The sequence below is a fragment of the Macaca thibetana genome, chromosome 1 (genome assembly GCF_024542745.1).
Source record: "Macaca thibetana thibetana isolate TM-01 chromosome 1, ASM2454274v1, whole genome shotgun sequence".
In the NCBI taxonomy this organism is placed as follows: Eukaryota; Metazoa; Chordata; class Mammalia; order Primates; family Cercopithecidae; genus Macaca; species Macaca thibetana.
The window spans coordinates 31791789-31808657 of record NC_065578.1 but is presented as its reverse complement, the minus strand read 5'-3'; the positions used below and the strand labels follow the sequence as shown (position 1 = coordinate 31808657).

Genomic DNA, 16869 nt, shown 5'->3' with positions numbered 1-16869 from the left:
GTCCAGGCCGAGCAAGCGGAGCGCCGAGCCCAGCTGATGCAACCTGGCTGGACTCGCGTGACAGTTCCCGGTACGCGGCGGCGACGGTGACCCAGGAAGGGGCTGTGGTGCCGGGCTGAGCAGGGGAAGCAGGGGTAGCGGAGCCATGGGGGACGCTCCCAGCCCTGAAGAGAAACTGCACCTTATCACCCGGAACCTGCAGGTCAGGCCTGGGGGTCGGAAATGCGCCGTTGGGGACTAGGAGCCCGAGGTTCAGTGATTTTGAGCCCCATTACGGGGTTCTAAGTATGTGGGGCCAGGGTCTCGGCGCTGGGGCAGCTCTGAGAGAGGCTGTAGATCTCACTGCTGGTCGGTCAGTCAATCAAGCAGCCCTTACCTGGGTTCCACAGAAAGCACAGCGGGCTCATCTCTTCCGTCCAGTTACCTTGTGTTGGAGCCAAGCTTTGAATCCAGGACTCCCACTCCACCGCCCTATTAAGTGCCAGACCTGGAGCTTAGTCGCTGGGGATACGTCAAGCCAGAGCTTGTCTGAAGGGGATCAGACGTTAAAAATGACCCATTACGGTTCAAGTAAGTACTGGAAGATGCTATACTGGGAGCTTTAAAAGGAAAAAGAGAAGGGAAGCCTTCCCTGAGGAAGTGACCTCTAAACTGCGCCTTGAAGGTAGTGGATCCCCCCTCCTCATATGTTCCGATTGTTACCAAGAAATACGGGAGTAGAAGTTAACCAGAGGAAGAATGGAAGAATGACGAGGGAGAGCATTTCAGATGGAGGGAACAGAAATTGTGGCTAATTTAGCTGGAGTGGAGTGAGCAAAGTTATGCGGAAGCACTTAAATATTTGTGTTGCTTATTCCCTTAACTTTTTCAGGCTTCTATTGTCACCTTATCAGGGAGGCATGATTTCCGACCACTTTATTTAAATAACAAACCCTCTGGCACCAGAACTGCCCCATCCCTTGCTCTGCCTTTTTTTTTCTGTTGTTATTTCTACATGCTATACATTTTATTTGTTTATTTGTTTAGGAGAGGTAGGCAGGGTCCAAGTCACGGGCGCCTTGCAGGCCTTATTCTGTTCAATTTTAAATTGTGCTTTCTTCAAAGAGCAGTGATACATCAGTTGGGCCACAGCCTGCTCTGTTTTTTCTTTTTTGAGATGTAATTCACATACTATAAAATTCACCCTTTTAAAGTGTACAATTCAGTGGGTTTTAGTATGTTCACAAGGTTGTGCAACCATCACACTAATCTAATAAAACTTGCACCCATTAGCAGACACTATCTATTACCCACTACTCCTAGCCTTAGGGAAACACTAATCTACTCTCTGTCTCCAGGTATTTGCCTATTCTGGGCATTTCCTGTAAGTAGAATCATACAATATGTGTCTTGTTGCGGCTGATTTTTTGCACTTAGCATAATGTTTTCAGAGTTCATGCATGTATTTGCACCTAACAGAACCTCATTCCTTTTTTAGTTTTGTTTTTTTTTTTTGAGACAGAGTCTCCTCGGTCGCCCAGGCTGGAGTGCAGTGGCGCGATCTCAGCTCACTGCAAGCTCCGCCTGCTGGGGTCCACGCCATTCTCCTGCCTCAGCCTCCCGAGTAGCTGGGACTACAGGCGCCAGCCACCACGCCCGGCTAACGTTTTGTATTTTTAGTAGACGGGGTTTCACCGTGTTAGCCAGGATGGTCTCCATCTCCTGACCTCGTGATCCACCCGCTTCGGCCTTCCAAAGTGCTGGGATTACAGGCGTGAGCCACCGCGCCCGGCCTAACGTCATTCCTTTTTATAGTTGAATGATACTCTGATGTATGGGTATACATTTTGTTTTTCCGTTCATCAGTTGATGGACATTTGGGTTATTCCATTCACAACTTAGTCTTAACCAAAGGTTTTTGCATGCTTCCCCTAGCTAGATTCTTTGTTTCCTATTCTCTCTCCATAAAATAGTGCTGGTTGGAGACTAAAAATACACAAAACTATTAGAATTTACTCAATTGGGTTTTTCGTTTTGGGTTTTTTTTTTTTTTTTTTTTTTTTTTTTTGAAACGGAGTTTCGCTCTTGTTGCCCAGGCTGGAGTGCAATGGCACAATCTTAGCTCACTGCAACCTCTACCTCCCGGGCTCAAGCGATTCTCCTGCCTCAGCCTCCTGAGTAGCTGGAATTACAGATATGTGCCAACACACCGGGCTAATTTTTGTATTTTTAGTAGAGACGGGGTTTCACCATGTTAGCCAGGCTGGTCTCAAATTCCTGACCTCCAGTTATCCGCCAAACTTGGCTTCCCAAAGTGCTGGGATTAACAGGCGTGAGCCATGGCACCCGGCCTCACTCAGGTTTTAAAGGCTAAGTAATGTGACATCTTCCTGGATGGTGAGAACCCTCCAAGTGTCCACATAGTTGGGGTGCTCTTGAGCATGCGGGATCAGCTACCAAAAGACTTGGAGCACAGGATTTTAACAAGTCCTGGTAATACATGATTCAAACTAGCAGTCTATCATAGTTTCTAACAGCCTCCAAAACTGTAACTTGAGGAAACACTACAGCCTCTTATCAGAGGTACACTGGCCTCTTAGAATTTTTTCAATACTGTCATAGGACAAAAAGAAATCATTAAAGGTTTGCAAAAAGGAAAATGAGTTTTAAAGAAGTTTTTGAGTTTTAAAGACTATCTCTGGCTACCTTTTAGAACATGGATTGGAGTGGCCAGGCACAATGGCTCATGCCTGTAATCCCAACACTTTGGGAGGCCCATGCGGGCAGATCACTTGAGGTCAGGAGTTGAAGACCAACCTGACCAACATAGTGAAACCCCATCTCTACTAAAAATACAAAAATTTATTGGGCATGGTGGCAGGCACCTGTAATTCCAGCTACTTGGGAGACTGAGGCAGGAGAATAGTTTGAACCCGGGAGCAGAGGTTGCAGTGACTTAAGATTGCATCACTGCCCTCCAGCTTGGGTGACAGAGCAAGACTCCGTCTCAAAAAAATAAAAAAAAGAACATGGATTGGAGGGAGTAAGAGTAGATTTGGGAGACCTGTTAGGAGAATATTACAGTAATCCTGGTGTGATCTGATGGGGCCTGGATTTGGGTGGTGATGTAGAGGCAGAGAGAAATAGGAGGGTTGAAGAGCAGTTTTGGAGTCCTTGAACAACTCTAAATGATGGTACCATTTACTGAACTAGGAGTGAAACTATCAGTGAAAAAGATGGTTGGGGAGTGAAGTAAAGTCAAGAGCATGAGTTTTATTTTGAACACGTTGAGTTTGAATGATTGGATTGATAACAAGAACACCGTTCTGTATATGGGCGTGAGCAGGAGATTTGGGAGTTACTGGCTCACAGTAGTAACTGAAGCAACTGAAGGGGATCAGTTAAGGAGACTGTAGAGTAAGAAGATAAAAGACCAGAGCCCCAAGGATTGCTAATATTTATTGACTAGGAAAAATAAGAACAGTTGCAAAGAAATCTAAGCAGGCAGAGAAGAGGAAAACTAAGAGAATAAAATAAAGGAGACCAAAAGAGGAGAGTGCTTCTGGGAGGGAGTGAGGACTAAAAAATACTCATTGAATTTAGCAACATGAAGGTCCTCTGTGATCTTAGCAAGTTTATTTGTGATGTGATATGGAATTCAAATTGGAATGGGAGATTAGGAAATGGAGACCAAAAGAAGAGACAACTGTTTCAAGAAATTGGCTATGAAAGGAAGGAGAGTGAGTTAGAGGTATGTAAACCAAAAAGTATCTGAGGCCAGGTGTGGTGGCTCACACCTATAATCCCAGCACTTTGGGAGGCTGAGGCAGGTGGATCATTTGAGGTCAGAAGTTGAGACCAACTTGACCAACATGGTGAAACCCCATCTCTACTAAAAATACAAACAATTAGCTGAGTGTGGTGGTGTGTGCCTGTAACATCAGCTACTCTGGAAGCTGAGGCAGAAGAATCACTTGAACCCCGGAGGCGGAGGTTCTAGTGAGCAGAGATCACAGCACTGCGCTCCAGCCTGGGCGACAGAGTGAGACTCCATCTTTTTTTTTTTTTTTTTGAGACGGAGTCAGAGTGAGACTCCATCTTAAAAAAAAAAAGTATCTGAGACAAGTCTCAATGAATTTAGAGGTTTATTTTGCTAAGTAGAAAGACCATGGCACCTGACACAGCCTCAGTAAGTTCTGAGAACACGTGTCCAGGGTGGTTAGGTTACAGTTTCGTTTTATACATTTTGGGGAGACAGAAGTTACAGGCAAAAACATAAATCAATACAAGTAAGGTATACATTGGTTTGCCCAGAAAGGGGGTGGGAGTTCTAGGTTATAGGTGGATTCAAAGATTTCCTGATTGGCAATTGATTGAAAGAGTTAAACTCTGCCTGAAGAGTTGAAGTCAGCTGAGTTAAGATAAGGAGGGTTGTGGAAGCCAAGGTTTGTTTGTTTGTTTTTTTTTTTTTTGAGACATAGTCTTGTTCTTGTTGCCCAGGCTGGAGTGCAATGGTGCAATATTGGCTCACTACAACCTCCGCCTTCCAGGTTCAAGCGATTCTCCTGTCTCAGCCTCCTGAGTAGCTGGGGTTACAAGCGCCTACCACCGTGCTCTGCTAATTTTTGTATGTTTAGTAGAGACAGGGTTTCGCCATGTTGGTCAGGCTGGTCTCGAACTCCTGACCTCGTGATCCGCCCGCCTTGGCCTCCCAAAGTGCTGGGATTTACCGGCCTGAGCCACTGTACCCAGCTGAAGCCAAGGTTCTTGTCATATAGATGAAGCCTCCAGGTAGCTGGCTTCAGAGAGAATTGATGGTGAATGTCTGTTATCTGACCTTAAAAGGTGTCAGACTCTCCAGAAAAGACTTTGTATGGGTAGGAGATTCCTCTACAGAACGCACATTTCCCCCCACAAGAGACAGTTTTGCAGGGTCATTTCAAAATATGTCAAATAAATATCTTTTGGGGTAAAATACTTTGATTTCCTTTAGGGTCTGCTATCTGTCTTGTGGTGCTATACCAGAATCAGGTTGGAATTTGGTATCTTATTGCTACAGAGAGTTTGTTTTGTCGATCTTACTATCTGTGTTTTAATGTTCATGCTGGTCAATTGTGTCTAAACCCCAGAGGATCACCAGGTGGGGCGGCTCACACCTATAATCCCAGCACTTTGGGAGACTGAGGCCAGAAGATCACTTGAGTCCAAGAATTCGAGACCAGCCTGGGCAACATAGTGAGACTTCTCTACTAAACCAAAAAAACTAGCCAGGTGTACATGCGCTGGTAGCCCCAAGCTGCTAGGAAGGCTGAAGTGGGAGGATTGTTGAGCCTGGAGGTCTAGGCTGCAGTGAGCTGTGTTTGCACAACTGGACTCCAGCCAGGGCAGCATAGCAAGATCTTGTCTCCAAAAAATAAGTGAATAAATATACTCCAAAGGGAGAAGGGTATAATGAGGCAAGTCAGACCCTTCCTTCCTGCGTTGGCCTGAACTAGTTTTTTAGATTTCTTGGGGATCCCGTTGGCCAAAATGTGGGGTCCATTCCATCAGTTGGGGGGCTTAGAGTTTAGTTTTGGTTTACAGGTAGCTACAGGCAAAGATGCAGTTAGGGGCATGTCCCCACTCCCCAGCATCGGGGGTGATACTAGGAGCAGCATCAACTTTACACTGGCTCTCCATGTTGTAACTGAGCGAGTTATATAGAAACACCACACTCTGAGATGAATTCAGAAGTCCTTTATTAGCTTGCGACCGAGAGACGGCTAGTGCTCAAAATTCTCTCGGCCCTGAAGAAGGGGCTAGATTTTCTTTTATACTTTGGTTTAGAAAGGGGAGGGGGAGCCTAGCTGAAGTAATCTTACAGAAGTAAAACAGGCAAAAAAAAGTTAAAAAGACAAATGGTTTATACTTTGGTTTAGAAAGGGGAGGGGGAGCCTAGCTGAAGTAATCTTACAGAAGTAAAATAGGCAAAAAAGTTAAAAAGACAAATGGTTTATACTTTGGTTTAAAAAGGGGAGGGGGAGCCTAGCTGAAGTTATCTTACAGGAGTAAAACAGGCAAAAAAGTTAAAAAGACAAATGGTTATGGGAAAACAAACAGTTCCAGGTGCAGGGGCTTTAAATCCATCACAAGTGATAGACGCGGAGGCTTTGGGTACCATCAGCCAGACACAAATGTGGGGGCTTAGGGTACTATCAACCGAATTCCTGGGAACTGCGATATAGCTTGCCACAATATCTTATCAGTTAATTGCGTTCTTTGATGTGCTGGGAGTCAGCTCGCACAAGTTAAGTCCTTGAGGAGGGGGGTGGGTAAGAGGCTGCAAGGGGCTGCAAGTGAAGGAGCCAAAATGGAGTTTGTCTGGCTCTCTCAGCAAAGGGAGAGTCAATTCGGGTTAAAACAAGATAGGGTATCACATCCACACTGAGAGCATGGCTGGACCTCCTTGATGGCTCTGAGCCTGGATCTCCAGTGACACATCCTTTTGTTTTCCTTGTCACACGGTAAAGGATGAGCAAGGTGGGACACCGACATTAAACTAACTCTTCTGCTTCCACAACAGGAGGTGCTGGGGGAAGATAAGCTGAAGGAGATACTGAAGGAGCGGGAACTTAAAATTTACTGGGGAACAGCAACCACGGGCAAACCACATGTGGCTTACTTTGTGCCCATGTCAAAGATTGCGGACTTCTTGAAGGCAGGATGTGAGGTAAGAACTAATGCTATAAGCCCTTGAGGGATGACCCAAAGGAGACCCAAGAGAGACTTAACAAGGACAGGGTGGGGCTGGAGGAGATAGGCTGGAGGTATTTGGACAAATTCGCGTTTTGGTAGCCCCTTATCTCTTATCCAGGTAACAATTCTGTTTGCGGACCTTCACGCATACCTGGATAACATGAAAGCCCCATGGGAACTTCTAGAACTCCGAGTCAGTTACTATGAGAATGTGATCAAAGCAATGCTGGAGAGCATTGGTGTGCCCTTGGAGAAGCTCAAGTTCATCAAAGGCACTGATTACCAGCTCAGCAAGTAAGTGCTTGATCATCCACCCTCCTTGTGGCTCTGGTGCTGCTAGCTAATTACAGGCCTGTGGAGTCCAGTCATTCTTTACATTTAAATTAGAAGCTGTCTGGCATGACCTATTAAGAACCGTTTAAAACTTTATACTCATTGTCCTTGTAATTCATCCATCAGAAGTATACTGACTAGTAAATGCCTTAATACTGTCGTATTTGCTGGAAATACAAACATAACCATAACAAAGTCCTTGGCCTTGCAAAACTCACAGCATATGGGAGAGTGATTGTGAACAATTCAGCCTCCCTTTCTCTTCCAGCCTCAGCAAAGAATAAGAAAAGAAAAGTGAAAGAAAAATATTTCACTTGTTTTTCACCACCCCAACAATTGTTATTGCTTTTTATCTTTGTGAGTTTTGTTCATATTTGGAATGTTAGCATAGATATTTCATGTTCTGATGTTTAACTTACTCTTTCTTTTTTTTTTTGAGATGGAGTTTCGCTCTTGTTGCCCAGGCTGGAGTGCAATGGCGCAGTCTTGACTCACTGCAACCTCTGCCTCCTGGGTTCAAGTGATTCTCCTCCCTCAGCCTCCCAAGTAGCTGGGATTACAGGCATGCACAACCACATCCAACTAATTTTGTATTTTTAGTAGAGGCAGGGTTTCTCCATGTTGGTCAAGCTGATACTGAACTCCCAACCTCAGGTGACCCTCCCGCCTCGGTCTCTCAAAGTGCTGGGATTACAGGCATGAGCCATTGCCCCCGACCTAACTTACTCTTTTTTTTTATTTTTATTTATATTTTTTGAGATGGAGTCTTGCTCTGCCACCCAGGCTGGAGTACAGTGGCGTGATCTCACCTCACTGCAAGCTCCGCTTCCCGACTTCACACCATTCTCCTGCCTCAACCTCCCGAGTAGCTGGGACTACAGGCACCCACCACCTCTCTTGGTTAATTTTTTTGTATTTTTAGTAGAGACGGGGTTTCATCATGTTAGCGAGGATGGTCTCGATCTTCTGACCTTGTGATCCGCCTGCCTCGGCCTCCCAAAGTGCTGGGATTACAGGTGTGAGCCACCATGCCCGGCCTAACTTACTCTTTCTTTTTTTTTTTTTTTTGAGACGTAGTCTTGCTCTGTGCCCCAGGCTGGAGTGCAATGGCGTGATCTCGGCTCACTGCAAGCTCCGCCCCCCTGGGTTCACGCCATTCTCCTGCCTCAGCCTCCCGAGTAGCTGGGACTACAGGCGCCCGCCACCTCGCCCGGCTAATTTTCTTGTATTTTTAGTAGAGACGGGGTTTCACCGTGTTAGCCAGGATGGTCTCGATCTCCTGACCTCGTGATCCGCCCGTCTCGGCCTCCCAAAGTGCTGGGATTACAGGCTTGAGCCACCGCGCCCGGCCAACTTACTCTTTCTTAGGTAATTTCCCCATGCTACCTCATTGTCTTCACATTTAAAAAATTTTAAAACCTCAGATATGCATGTATAAGTACATAGCACTCTATTAGTCACTTTTGCATTTTAACCCTTAGAACAACTTTTTAAAATGAGCATTATTTTGTCCTATTTCACAGATAAGGAAATTAATTCAGGATGTGAACCCAGATCTCTTGCTTACTAGTATATTTCTCTTTTTACTGCATCTAATATAATTTTCTTTACCATTCCTCATTATTGATACATTTAGGGCTTTAAATAAAGCATATAGGCTGGGCAGGGTGGCTCATGTCTATAATCTGAGCACTTTAGGAGGCCAAGCTAGGAGAATTGCTTGAGGCCAAGAGTTCAAGACTACCCTGGCCAACATAGCAAGTCCCCATCTCTCAAAAAAAGAAAAGAAAGAAAGAAAAATAGGACCAGGCAATGGTGGCTCACACCTGTAATCCCAGTGCTTTGGAAGGCTGAGGTGGGCAGATTACTTGAGGCCAGGAGTTTGAGACCAGTCTAGCCAACACAGCAAAACCCCATCTCTACTAAAAAATACAAAAAATTAGACCAGGCATGGTGGCTCACACCTGTAACTCAGCACTTTGGGAGGCTGAGGCAGGCGAATCACGAGGTCAGGAGTTCAAAACTAGCCTGGCCATCGTAGTGAAACTGTATCTCTACTAAAAATATAAAAATTAGCTGGGTGTGGTGGGATGTACCTGTGGTCCCAGCTACTCGGGAGGCTGAGGCAGGACAATGGATTGAACCCGGGAGGCAGAGGTCGCAGTGAGTCGAGATCATGCCATTGCACTCTAGCCCGGGCGACAATGCAAGACTCTGTCTCAAAAAAGAAAAAAAGTTAGCCAGGCATTGTGGCGCGCGTCTGTAGTCCCAGCTAGTCGGGAGGCTGAGGCAGGAGAATCACTTGAACCCAGGAGGTGGAGATTGCAGTGAGTGGAGATCATACCACTGCACTCCAGCCTGGGCAACAGAGTGAGACTCCATCTCAAAAGAGAAGAAAGAAAAAGAAATGACTAAATAAAGCATATGAACATCTTTGAATCTACAGCCTTTGTAGAGTACCTGAAATTTTATTCATTTTTACATTTAATCTACAGATCTTTATGGAGCCCCTGGTATATGATAAGCACTGTTCTAGATACTGGATATGCAAAAGTAAGCCAAAACAAAAGTCCCTATCCTAATGGGGCTTACATTCCAGCAAGGAAATACAGACAGTAAATAATAAGTTATATGTGTATCAGATGGCAATAGCTAAAACAAAGCAGGCAGCCCAGGGTAGAGAAAGTTTTCGGGAAACGGGGGGTTTCAATTTGAATGAGATGGTTAGGGAAACCCTCTACTAAAATGACATTAGGCAGAAACCTGAATAAGGTGAGGGAGTGAGTCTTGCAAATATGTATTGAATTCTTGCTATGTGCGAGACACTAGTCTAGGAACTGGGGTTATACCTGTGAAGAACACAGGCACGATTTTTATTCTCCAAGAACTTAAGAGAATTTGGGATATGGGAAGCTGGGATAAATAAAACTATCTTTCTTTAAAGTCACTTGATATTTTTCTATATACAAAAATGACTAGGCCGGGCGCGGTGGCTCAAGCCTGTAATCCCAGCACTTTGGGAGGCCGAGACGGGCGGATCACGAGGTCAGGAGATCGAGACCATCCTGGCTAACACGGTGAAACCCCGTCTCTATTAAGAAATACAAAAAAAACTAGCCGGGCGAGGTGGCGGGCGCCTGTAGTCCCAGCTACTCGGGAGGCTGAGGCGGGAGAATGGCGTGAACCCGGGAGGCGGAGCTTGCAGTGAGCTGAGATCCGGCCACTGCACTCCAGCCTGGGTGACAGAGCAAGACTCCGTCTCAAAAAAAAAAAAAAAAAAATTACTTTAGGGCCAGGCATGGTGGCTCACGCCTGTAATCCCAGCACTTTGGGGGGCTGAGGCAGGTGGATCACCTGAGGTCAGGAGTTCAAGACCAGCCTGGCCAACATGGTGAAACCCTGTCTCTACTAAAAATACAAAAATTAGCCAGGCATGCCTGTGATCCCAGTACTCGGGAGGCTGAGGCAGGAGAATTGCTTGAACCCACAAGGCAGAGGTTGCAGTGAGCCGAGATCACACCACTGCACTCCAGCCTGGGCAACAGAGCAAGACTCTATCTCAAAAAAAAAAAAAAAATTGGCAGGGGGTGGGGGCGCTGGATGCAGTGGCTCATGCCTGTAATCCCAGCACTATGCTAGGCCAAGGCAAGAGAATCACTTGAGCTCAGGAATTTGAGACCAGAGTGGGCAACATAGTGAGACCTCATCTCTACTAAAAATCAAAAAAATTAGCTAGGCCTCATGGCATGCACCTGTAATCCCAGCTACTTAAGAGGCTGAGGTGGGAGGATCACTTGAGCTGAGATGGAAGCTGCAGTGACTGATTGTTCCATTATACTGCAGCCTGGGCAATAGAGCAAGATTCTGTCTCAAAAACAAAAAAAACATGGAAATAGACTGGGAAATTTTGATATCAGTTGAAAAGGCATTCCAAATGAAGAGACTGAAGGAGAATGGCAGAGAAGCAGTATTTCAAGAGATAATGGCAGAACATTTTCCAGAAGTGAAGAAAAATACTAATTAAAGCCCTCTTTTTATTTTATTTATTTATTTTTTTTTTTGAGACGGAGTCTGGCTCTGTCGCCCAGGCTGGAGTGCAGTGGCGCGATCTCGGCTCACTGCAAGCTCCGCCTCCCAGGTTCACGCCATTCTCCTGCCTCAGCCTCCCGAGTAGCTGGGACTACAGGCGCCCACAACCACGCCCGGCTAATTTTTTTTGTATTTTTAGTAGAGACGGGGTTTCACCGTGGTCTCGATCTCCTGACCTTGTGATCCGCCCGCCTTGGCCTCCCAAAGTGCTGGGATTACAGGCGTGAGCCACCGCGCCCGGCAAAGCCCTCTTTTTAAAAGGAAAAAGAAGTCTGGTACTGTGGCTCACACCTGTAATCCCAGCACTTTGGCAGGCTGGAGTGTGTAGATTGCTTGAGCCCAGCAGTTCCAGACCAGCCTGGGCAATGTGGGGAAACCACGTCTCTACAAAAAATAGAAAAATTAGCCATGTGTGGTGGCAAATGTCTGTAGTTGTAGTTCCTCTGGAGGCTGAGATGGAAGGATCACCTGACCCCAGGGAGATTGAGGCTGCAGTGAGCTCTGATCACATCACTGTGTTCCAGCCCAACAACAGAGTGAGACCCTGTCTCAAAAAAAAAAAAAAAAAAAAAAGATAAAAGGAAAAACATAAAAATAAAGTAATATTGGCTGGGTGCAGTGGTTCACACCCGTAATCCCAGCACTTTGGGAGACCAAGACGGGCGGATCACGAGATCAGGAGATTGACACCATCCTGGCTAACACAATGAAACTCCGTGTCTACTAAAAACACACAAAAAATTAGCCGGGCATGGTGGCGGGCACCTATAGTCCCAGCCACTCAGGAGGCTGAGGCAGGAGAATGACGTGAACCTGGGAGGCGGAACTTGCAGTGAGCCCAGATCATGCCACTGCACTCCAGTCTGGGCGACAGAGCAAGACTCCGTCTCTTTAAATAAATAAATAAATAAATAAATAAAGTAGTAGTTTAGTTGAGAGGATAGGTCCATCCCATTTTAGAAGCTATCAGGCAGTGCTCTGTTTGAATGTCCTAATGTAACTGGACTCAGGTTTGGCTGCCCAGACACTTGAAAGCCAGACACAAGAGACAAGGGTTGGTGGGAGGAAAAGCAGGTTTAATCAGAGAACCAACAAACTGAGAAGATGGTGAACTAGTGTACTAAAGTACTATCTTAAATTCTAAATTTTACCATAGTGTTTTTTTTTTTTTTTTTTTTTTTTGAGACGGAGTCTCGCTGTGTCACCCAGGCTGGAGTGCAGTGGCCGGATCTCGGCTCACTGCAAGCTCCGCCTCCCGGGTTTACGCCATTCTCCTCCCTCAGCCTCCGAGTAGCTGGGACTACAGGCGCCCGCCACCACGCCCGGCTAGTTTTTTGTATTTTTAGTAGAGACGGGGTTTCACCATGTTAGCCAGGATGGTCTCGATCTCCTGACTTCGTGATCCACCCGCCTCGGCCTCCCAAAGTACTGGGATTACAGGCTTGAGCCACCGCGCCCGGCCTTACCATAGTGTTTTTAAAGGGAGGCTTGGTATGGGAGGCATGCAGGAGTGGTGAGAATGCAGGGTCTGTGTGTCTTTGTTCTGATGGCTGTCTTGCATAATTGCCTGTCAGGAGGTATGGTTGGTGTTATCTTGACTTCAGACTGATGGTGATGGACTAATTGTTCCAGACTCCCTCTGAGCAGGAGGATTCTGCAGTCTGGGCTCCATGCCTAGTTTGTTTCAAGATTGGCTTCTGGAATCTCTTTCTTTTTTTCCGACTTTTATTTTAGATTCAAGGGTTGCATGTGCAGATTTGGGTAAATTACATGTGACAGGAGTTTGGTGTACAGACAATTTTGTCACCCAGGTAATCAGCACAATACCCAGTAGGTAGTTTTTGAATCCTCACCCTCCTCTCTGGAATTTCTTAAGCAAGAACATAATTACATAAGCATGCATTGCCAGAAGGGAGGGAAAGAAGAAGAAGAAAGTTGGTGATTAAAATATATTTTTAAAACTGAGATCCCTGGTTACACTAAGGTTAGGGAAGTAAATTAATGTGCTTTAGATTGCCCTAGGAAACTGAGGCCTAGGCCCAGGTTTACAGCTGTCCCCTCTTCCTTTCCTCTTCAGAGAGTACACACTCGATGTGTACAGACTGTCCTCCGTAGTCACACAGCACGATTCCAAGAAGGCTGGAGCTGAGGTGGTAAAGCAAGTGGAGCACCCTTTGCTGAGTGGCCTCTTGTACCCCGGACTGCAGGTACTTAAGTGGGATGGAATGGCCCGATGGCCTTTTCTGCTCTGGTTTGATGACAGGCATATCTCATTGCGCTTTGCTTTACTGCACTACACAGATAGTGTGTTTTTTACAAATTGAAGGTGTGTGGCAACCCTGTGTCCGGCAAGTCCACCAGCACCATTTTTCCAACAGCATGTGCTCACTTCGTGTCTCTGTGCCACATTTTAGTAATTCTCACAATATTTCAAGCTTTTTCATTATTATCATATCTGCATGGTTATATGCGATCTGTGACCTTTGATGTTAATATTGTAATTGTTTTGGGGCACCACAAACTGTGCCCATATGAGACAACGAACTTAACAAATATTGTGTGTGTTCTGACTCCTCTACCATCCAGTCATTTTGCCACTCTCTTGGCCTCCTTATTTCCTGAAACAGGACAATATTGAAATAAGGCTAATCAATAACCCTACAATGGCCTCTAAGTGTTGAAGTGAAAGGGAGAGTCACACATCTCTCACTTTATTTATTTATTTATTTATTTATTTATTTATTTATTTATTTATTTTTGAGACAGAGTCTCGCTCTGTCACACAGGCTGGAGTACAGTGGCGCGATCTTGGCTCACTTCAACCTCCGCCTCCCGGGTTCAAGCAATTCTCTGCCTCAGCCTCCCGAGTAGCTGGGATTACAGGCACCTGCCACCAGGCCCAGCTGATTTTTCTGTATTTTTAGTAGAGACGGGGTTTCACCGTCTTAGCCAGGCTGGTCTTGAACTCCTGACCTTGTGATCTACCCACCTTGGCCTACCACAGTGCTGGGATTATAGGCTTGAGCTACCGCGCCCAGCCGCACATCGCTCACTTTAAATCTACACCTAGAAATGATTAAGCTTAGTGAGGAAGGAATGTTAAAAGCCGAGGCAGGCGGAAAGCTGGGCCTTTTGCACCAAATAGCCAAGTTGTGACTCCAACAACTTGAAGGAAATTCAAAGTGCTACTCCAGTGAACACCTGAAAAATAGGAAGTGAAACAGACATAATTTTCACTTATGCTGATATGGGGAAAATTGTAATAGTCTGGATGGAAGAGCAAACCAGCCACAATATTACCTTAAGCTAAGCCTACTCCAGAGAAAGGTCTTAATTGTCTTCAGTTTTATGAAGGCTGAGAGAAGTGAGGAAGATGCACAAGAAAAGTTTGAAGCTAGCAGAGATTGGTTCATGATGTTTAAAGGGAAAAAAGCCATCTTCATAATGTCAAAGTGCAAGGTGAAGCGGCAAGCGCTGATGTAGAAGTTGCAGCAAGTTACCCGGAAGATCTAGATAAGATCATTGATGAAGGTGGCTACACTAAACAATGGATTTTCAAGGTAGATGAAATAGCCTTTTATCGGAAGACGATGCCATCTAGGACTTTCGTAGCTAGAGAGAACTTGATTCCTGGCTTCAAATCTTCAAAGGACAGGTTGAATCTCTTGTTAGAAGCTAATGCAGCTGATGACTTGAAGTTGAAGCCAATGCTCATTTACATTCCAAAAATCCTAGTGCCTTTAAGAATTAGGCTATATAGGCCAGGCATGGTGGCTCATGCCTATAATCCCAGCACTTTTGGAGGCCGAGGTGAGCAGATCACTTGAGGCCAGGAGTTCAAGACCAGCCTAGCCAACATGGTGAAACTCTGTCTCTACTAAAACTACAAAAAAAAAAAGAGAAGAAAAAGAAAAATTAGGCCAGTCGTGGCGGCTCACACCTGTAACTCAGCACTTTGGGAGGCTGAGGCAGATGAATCACGAGGTCAGGAGTTCGAGACTAGCCTGGCTATCATAGTGAAACTGCGTCTCTACTAAAAATATAAAAATTAGCTGGGTGTGGTGGCACACACCTGTAGTCCCAGCTACTCGGGAGACTGAGGCAGGACAATTGCTTGAACCCGGGAGACAGAGGTCGCAGTGAGCTGAGATCGCGCCATTCACTCCAACCCGGGGAACAATGCAAGACTCCATCTCAAAAAAAAAAAAAAATTAGCCAGGCATTGTGGCACGCGTCTGTAGTCCCAGCTATAGTCGGGAGGCTGAGGCAGGAGAATCACTTAAACCCGGGAGGCGGAGGTTGCAGTGAGCCGAGATCACACCACTGCACTCCAGCCTGGGTAACAGAGTGAGACTCCATCTCAAAAAAGAGTTATGCTAAGTCTACTCTGCCTGTGCTCTATAAATGGAACAACAAAGTCTGGATAGTAGCACATCTGTTAACAGTATGATTTACTAAGCATTTTAAGCCCACTTTTGAGACCTACTCCTCAGAAAGAAAGATTCTTTTCAAAACATTACTGCTCATTGACAGTGCACCTGGTCACCTAAGAGCTCTGATGGAGAGCTTCTGTAGAGCTTGAGATGTTCAGGAGTTGAACGTTATTTTCATGCCTGCTAACATAACATCCATTCTGTAGCCCATGGATCAAGGAGTGATTTCAACTTTCAAGTCCTACTATTTAAGAAATACGTTTCAAAAGGCTATAGCTGCCATAGATAATGATTCCTGTGATGGATCTGGGCAAAGTAAACTGAAAACCTCTGAAAAGGATCCAGCATTCTAGGTGTTATTAAGAATATCCGTGATTCATGGGAGGAAGTAAAAATATCCATATTAACAGGAGTTTGGAAGAAGTGGATGGTAACTGTCATGGGCAACTTTGAGGGGTTCAAGACTTCAGTGAGGGAAGTCACTGTAGATGGAGTAGAAATAACAAGAGAACTACAATTAGGAGTGGAGCCTGAAGATGTGACTGAATTGCTTCAATCTCATGATAAATTTTGAACAGATGAGGAATTTCTTCTTATGGATGAGCAAAGAAAGTGGTTTCTTGAAATGGAAACTACTGGTGAGGATTCTGCGAACATTGTTGAAATGGCAACAAAGAATTTTGAATATTACATAAACTTAGTTGATAAAGCAGCAGCAGGGTTTGAGAGGATGGACTCCAGTATTGAAAGAAGTTCTATTGTGGACAGAACGCTATCAAACAGCATCACCTGCACCAGATAAAGCTTTCATGAAAGGGAGAGTCAATTGATGTGGCAAACTTCATTGTTGTCTTATTTTAAGGAATTGCCACAGCCACTGCAGCCTTCAGCAGCCACCACCCTGATCAGCCAGCAGCCATCAGACATGGAGGCAAGACCTTCACCAGCAAGATTATGACTTGCTGAAGGCTCAGATGATGGTTAGCATTTTTGGCCATACCTTAACCAAATTAAAGTATGTACGTTTTTGTAGACATAACGCTATTACACACTTTAAATAGACTACAGTATAGTGTAACCACAACTTTTATATGCACTGGGAAACAAAAAAATCCAAGTGACTCACTTTATTGTGGCTGTCTGGAACTGAACCCAGAGTGTCTCTGAGGTATGCCTGTACTGTACACAAACCTCTCTCCTGGCACCAGTTAAATACATGCATTTGCTGTTCTTCTCCAACCTATAGGCCTTGCTGTGTGTCTCTCCTATTCCTCCCCTGCTTCCTGGGATACTCTCTTAC

General features: G+C 45.3%; 2 protein-coding genes across 3 annotated transcripts in view; one reads left to right on the top strand and one right to left on the bottom strand.

Moving 5' to 3' along the window:
- The window catches only part of HPCA (hippocalcin), an 83359-nt gene extending 82682 nt beyond the window's left edge, over positions 1 to 677 (bottom strand). The window contains exon 1 of the mRNA XM_050796414.1: positions 674 to 677. The gene's annotated coding sequence lies outside the window, so the exon portion shown is untranslated. The remainder of the gene's footprint in view (positions 1 to 673) is intronic.
- YARS1 (tyrosyl-tRNA synthetase 1) overlaps positions 4 to 16869 on the top strand; it is a 45147-nt gene continuing 28281 nt past the window's right edge. Inside the window, exons 1-5 of one of the 2 annotated variants that reach the window (XM_050795249.1) lie at positions 107 to 202; positions 5109 to 5214; positions 6542 to 6688; positions 6833 to 7008; positions 13214 to 13343. In XM_050795249.1, coding sequence (XP_050651206.1) covers positions 6650 to 6688; positions 6833 to 7008; positions 13214 to 13343 — 345 coding nt within the window. In that variant the 5' untranslated portion in view covers positions 107 to 202; positions 5109 to 5214; positions 6542 to 6649. Of the gene's footprint in view, positions 203 to 5108; positions 5215 to 6541; positions 6689 to 6832; positions 7009 to 13213; positions 13344 to 16869 lie in introns of both variants that reach the window. The other variant, XM_050795238.1, reaches the window with a different exon arrangement.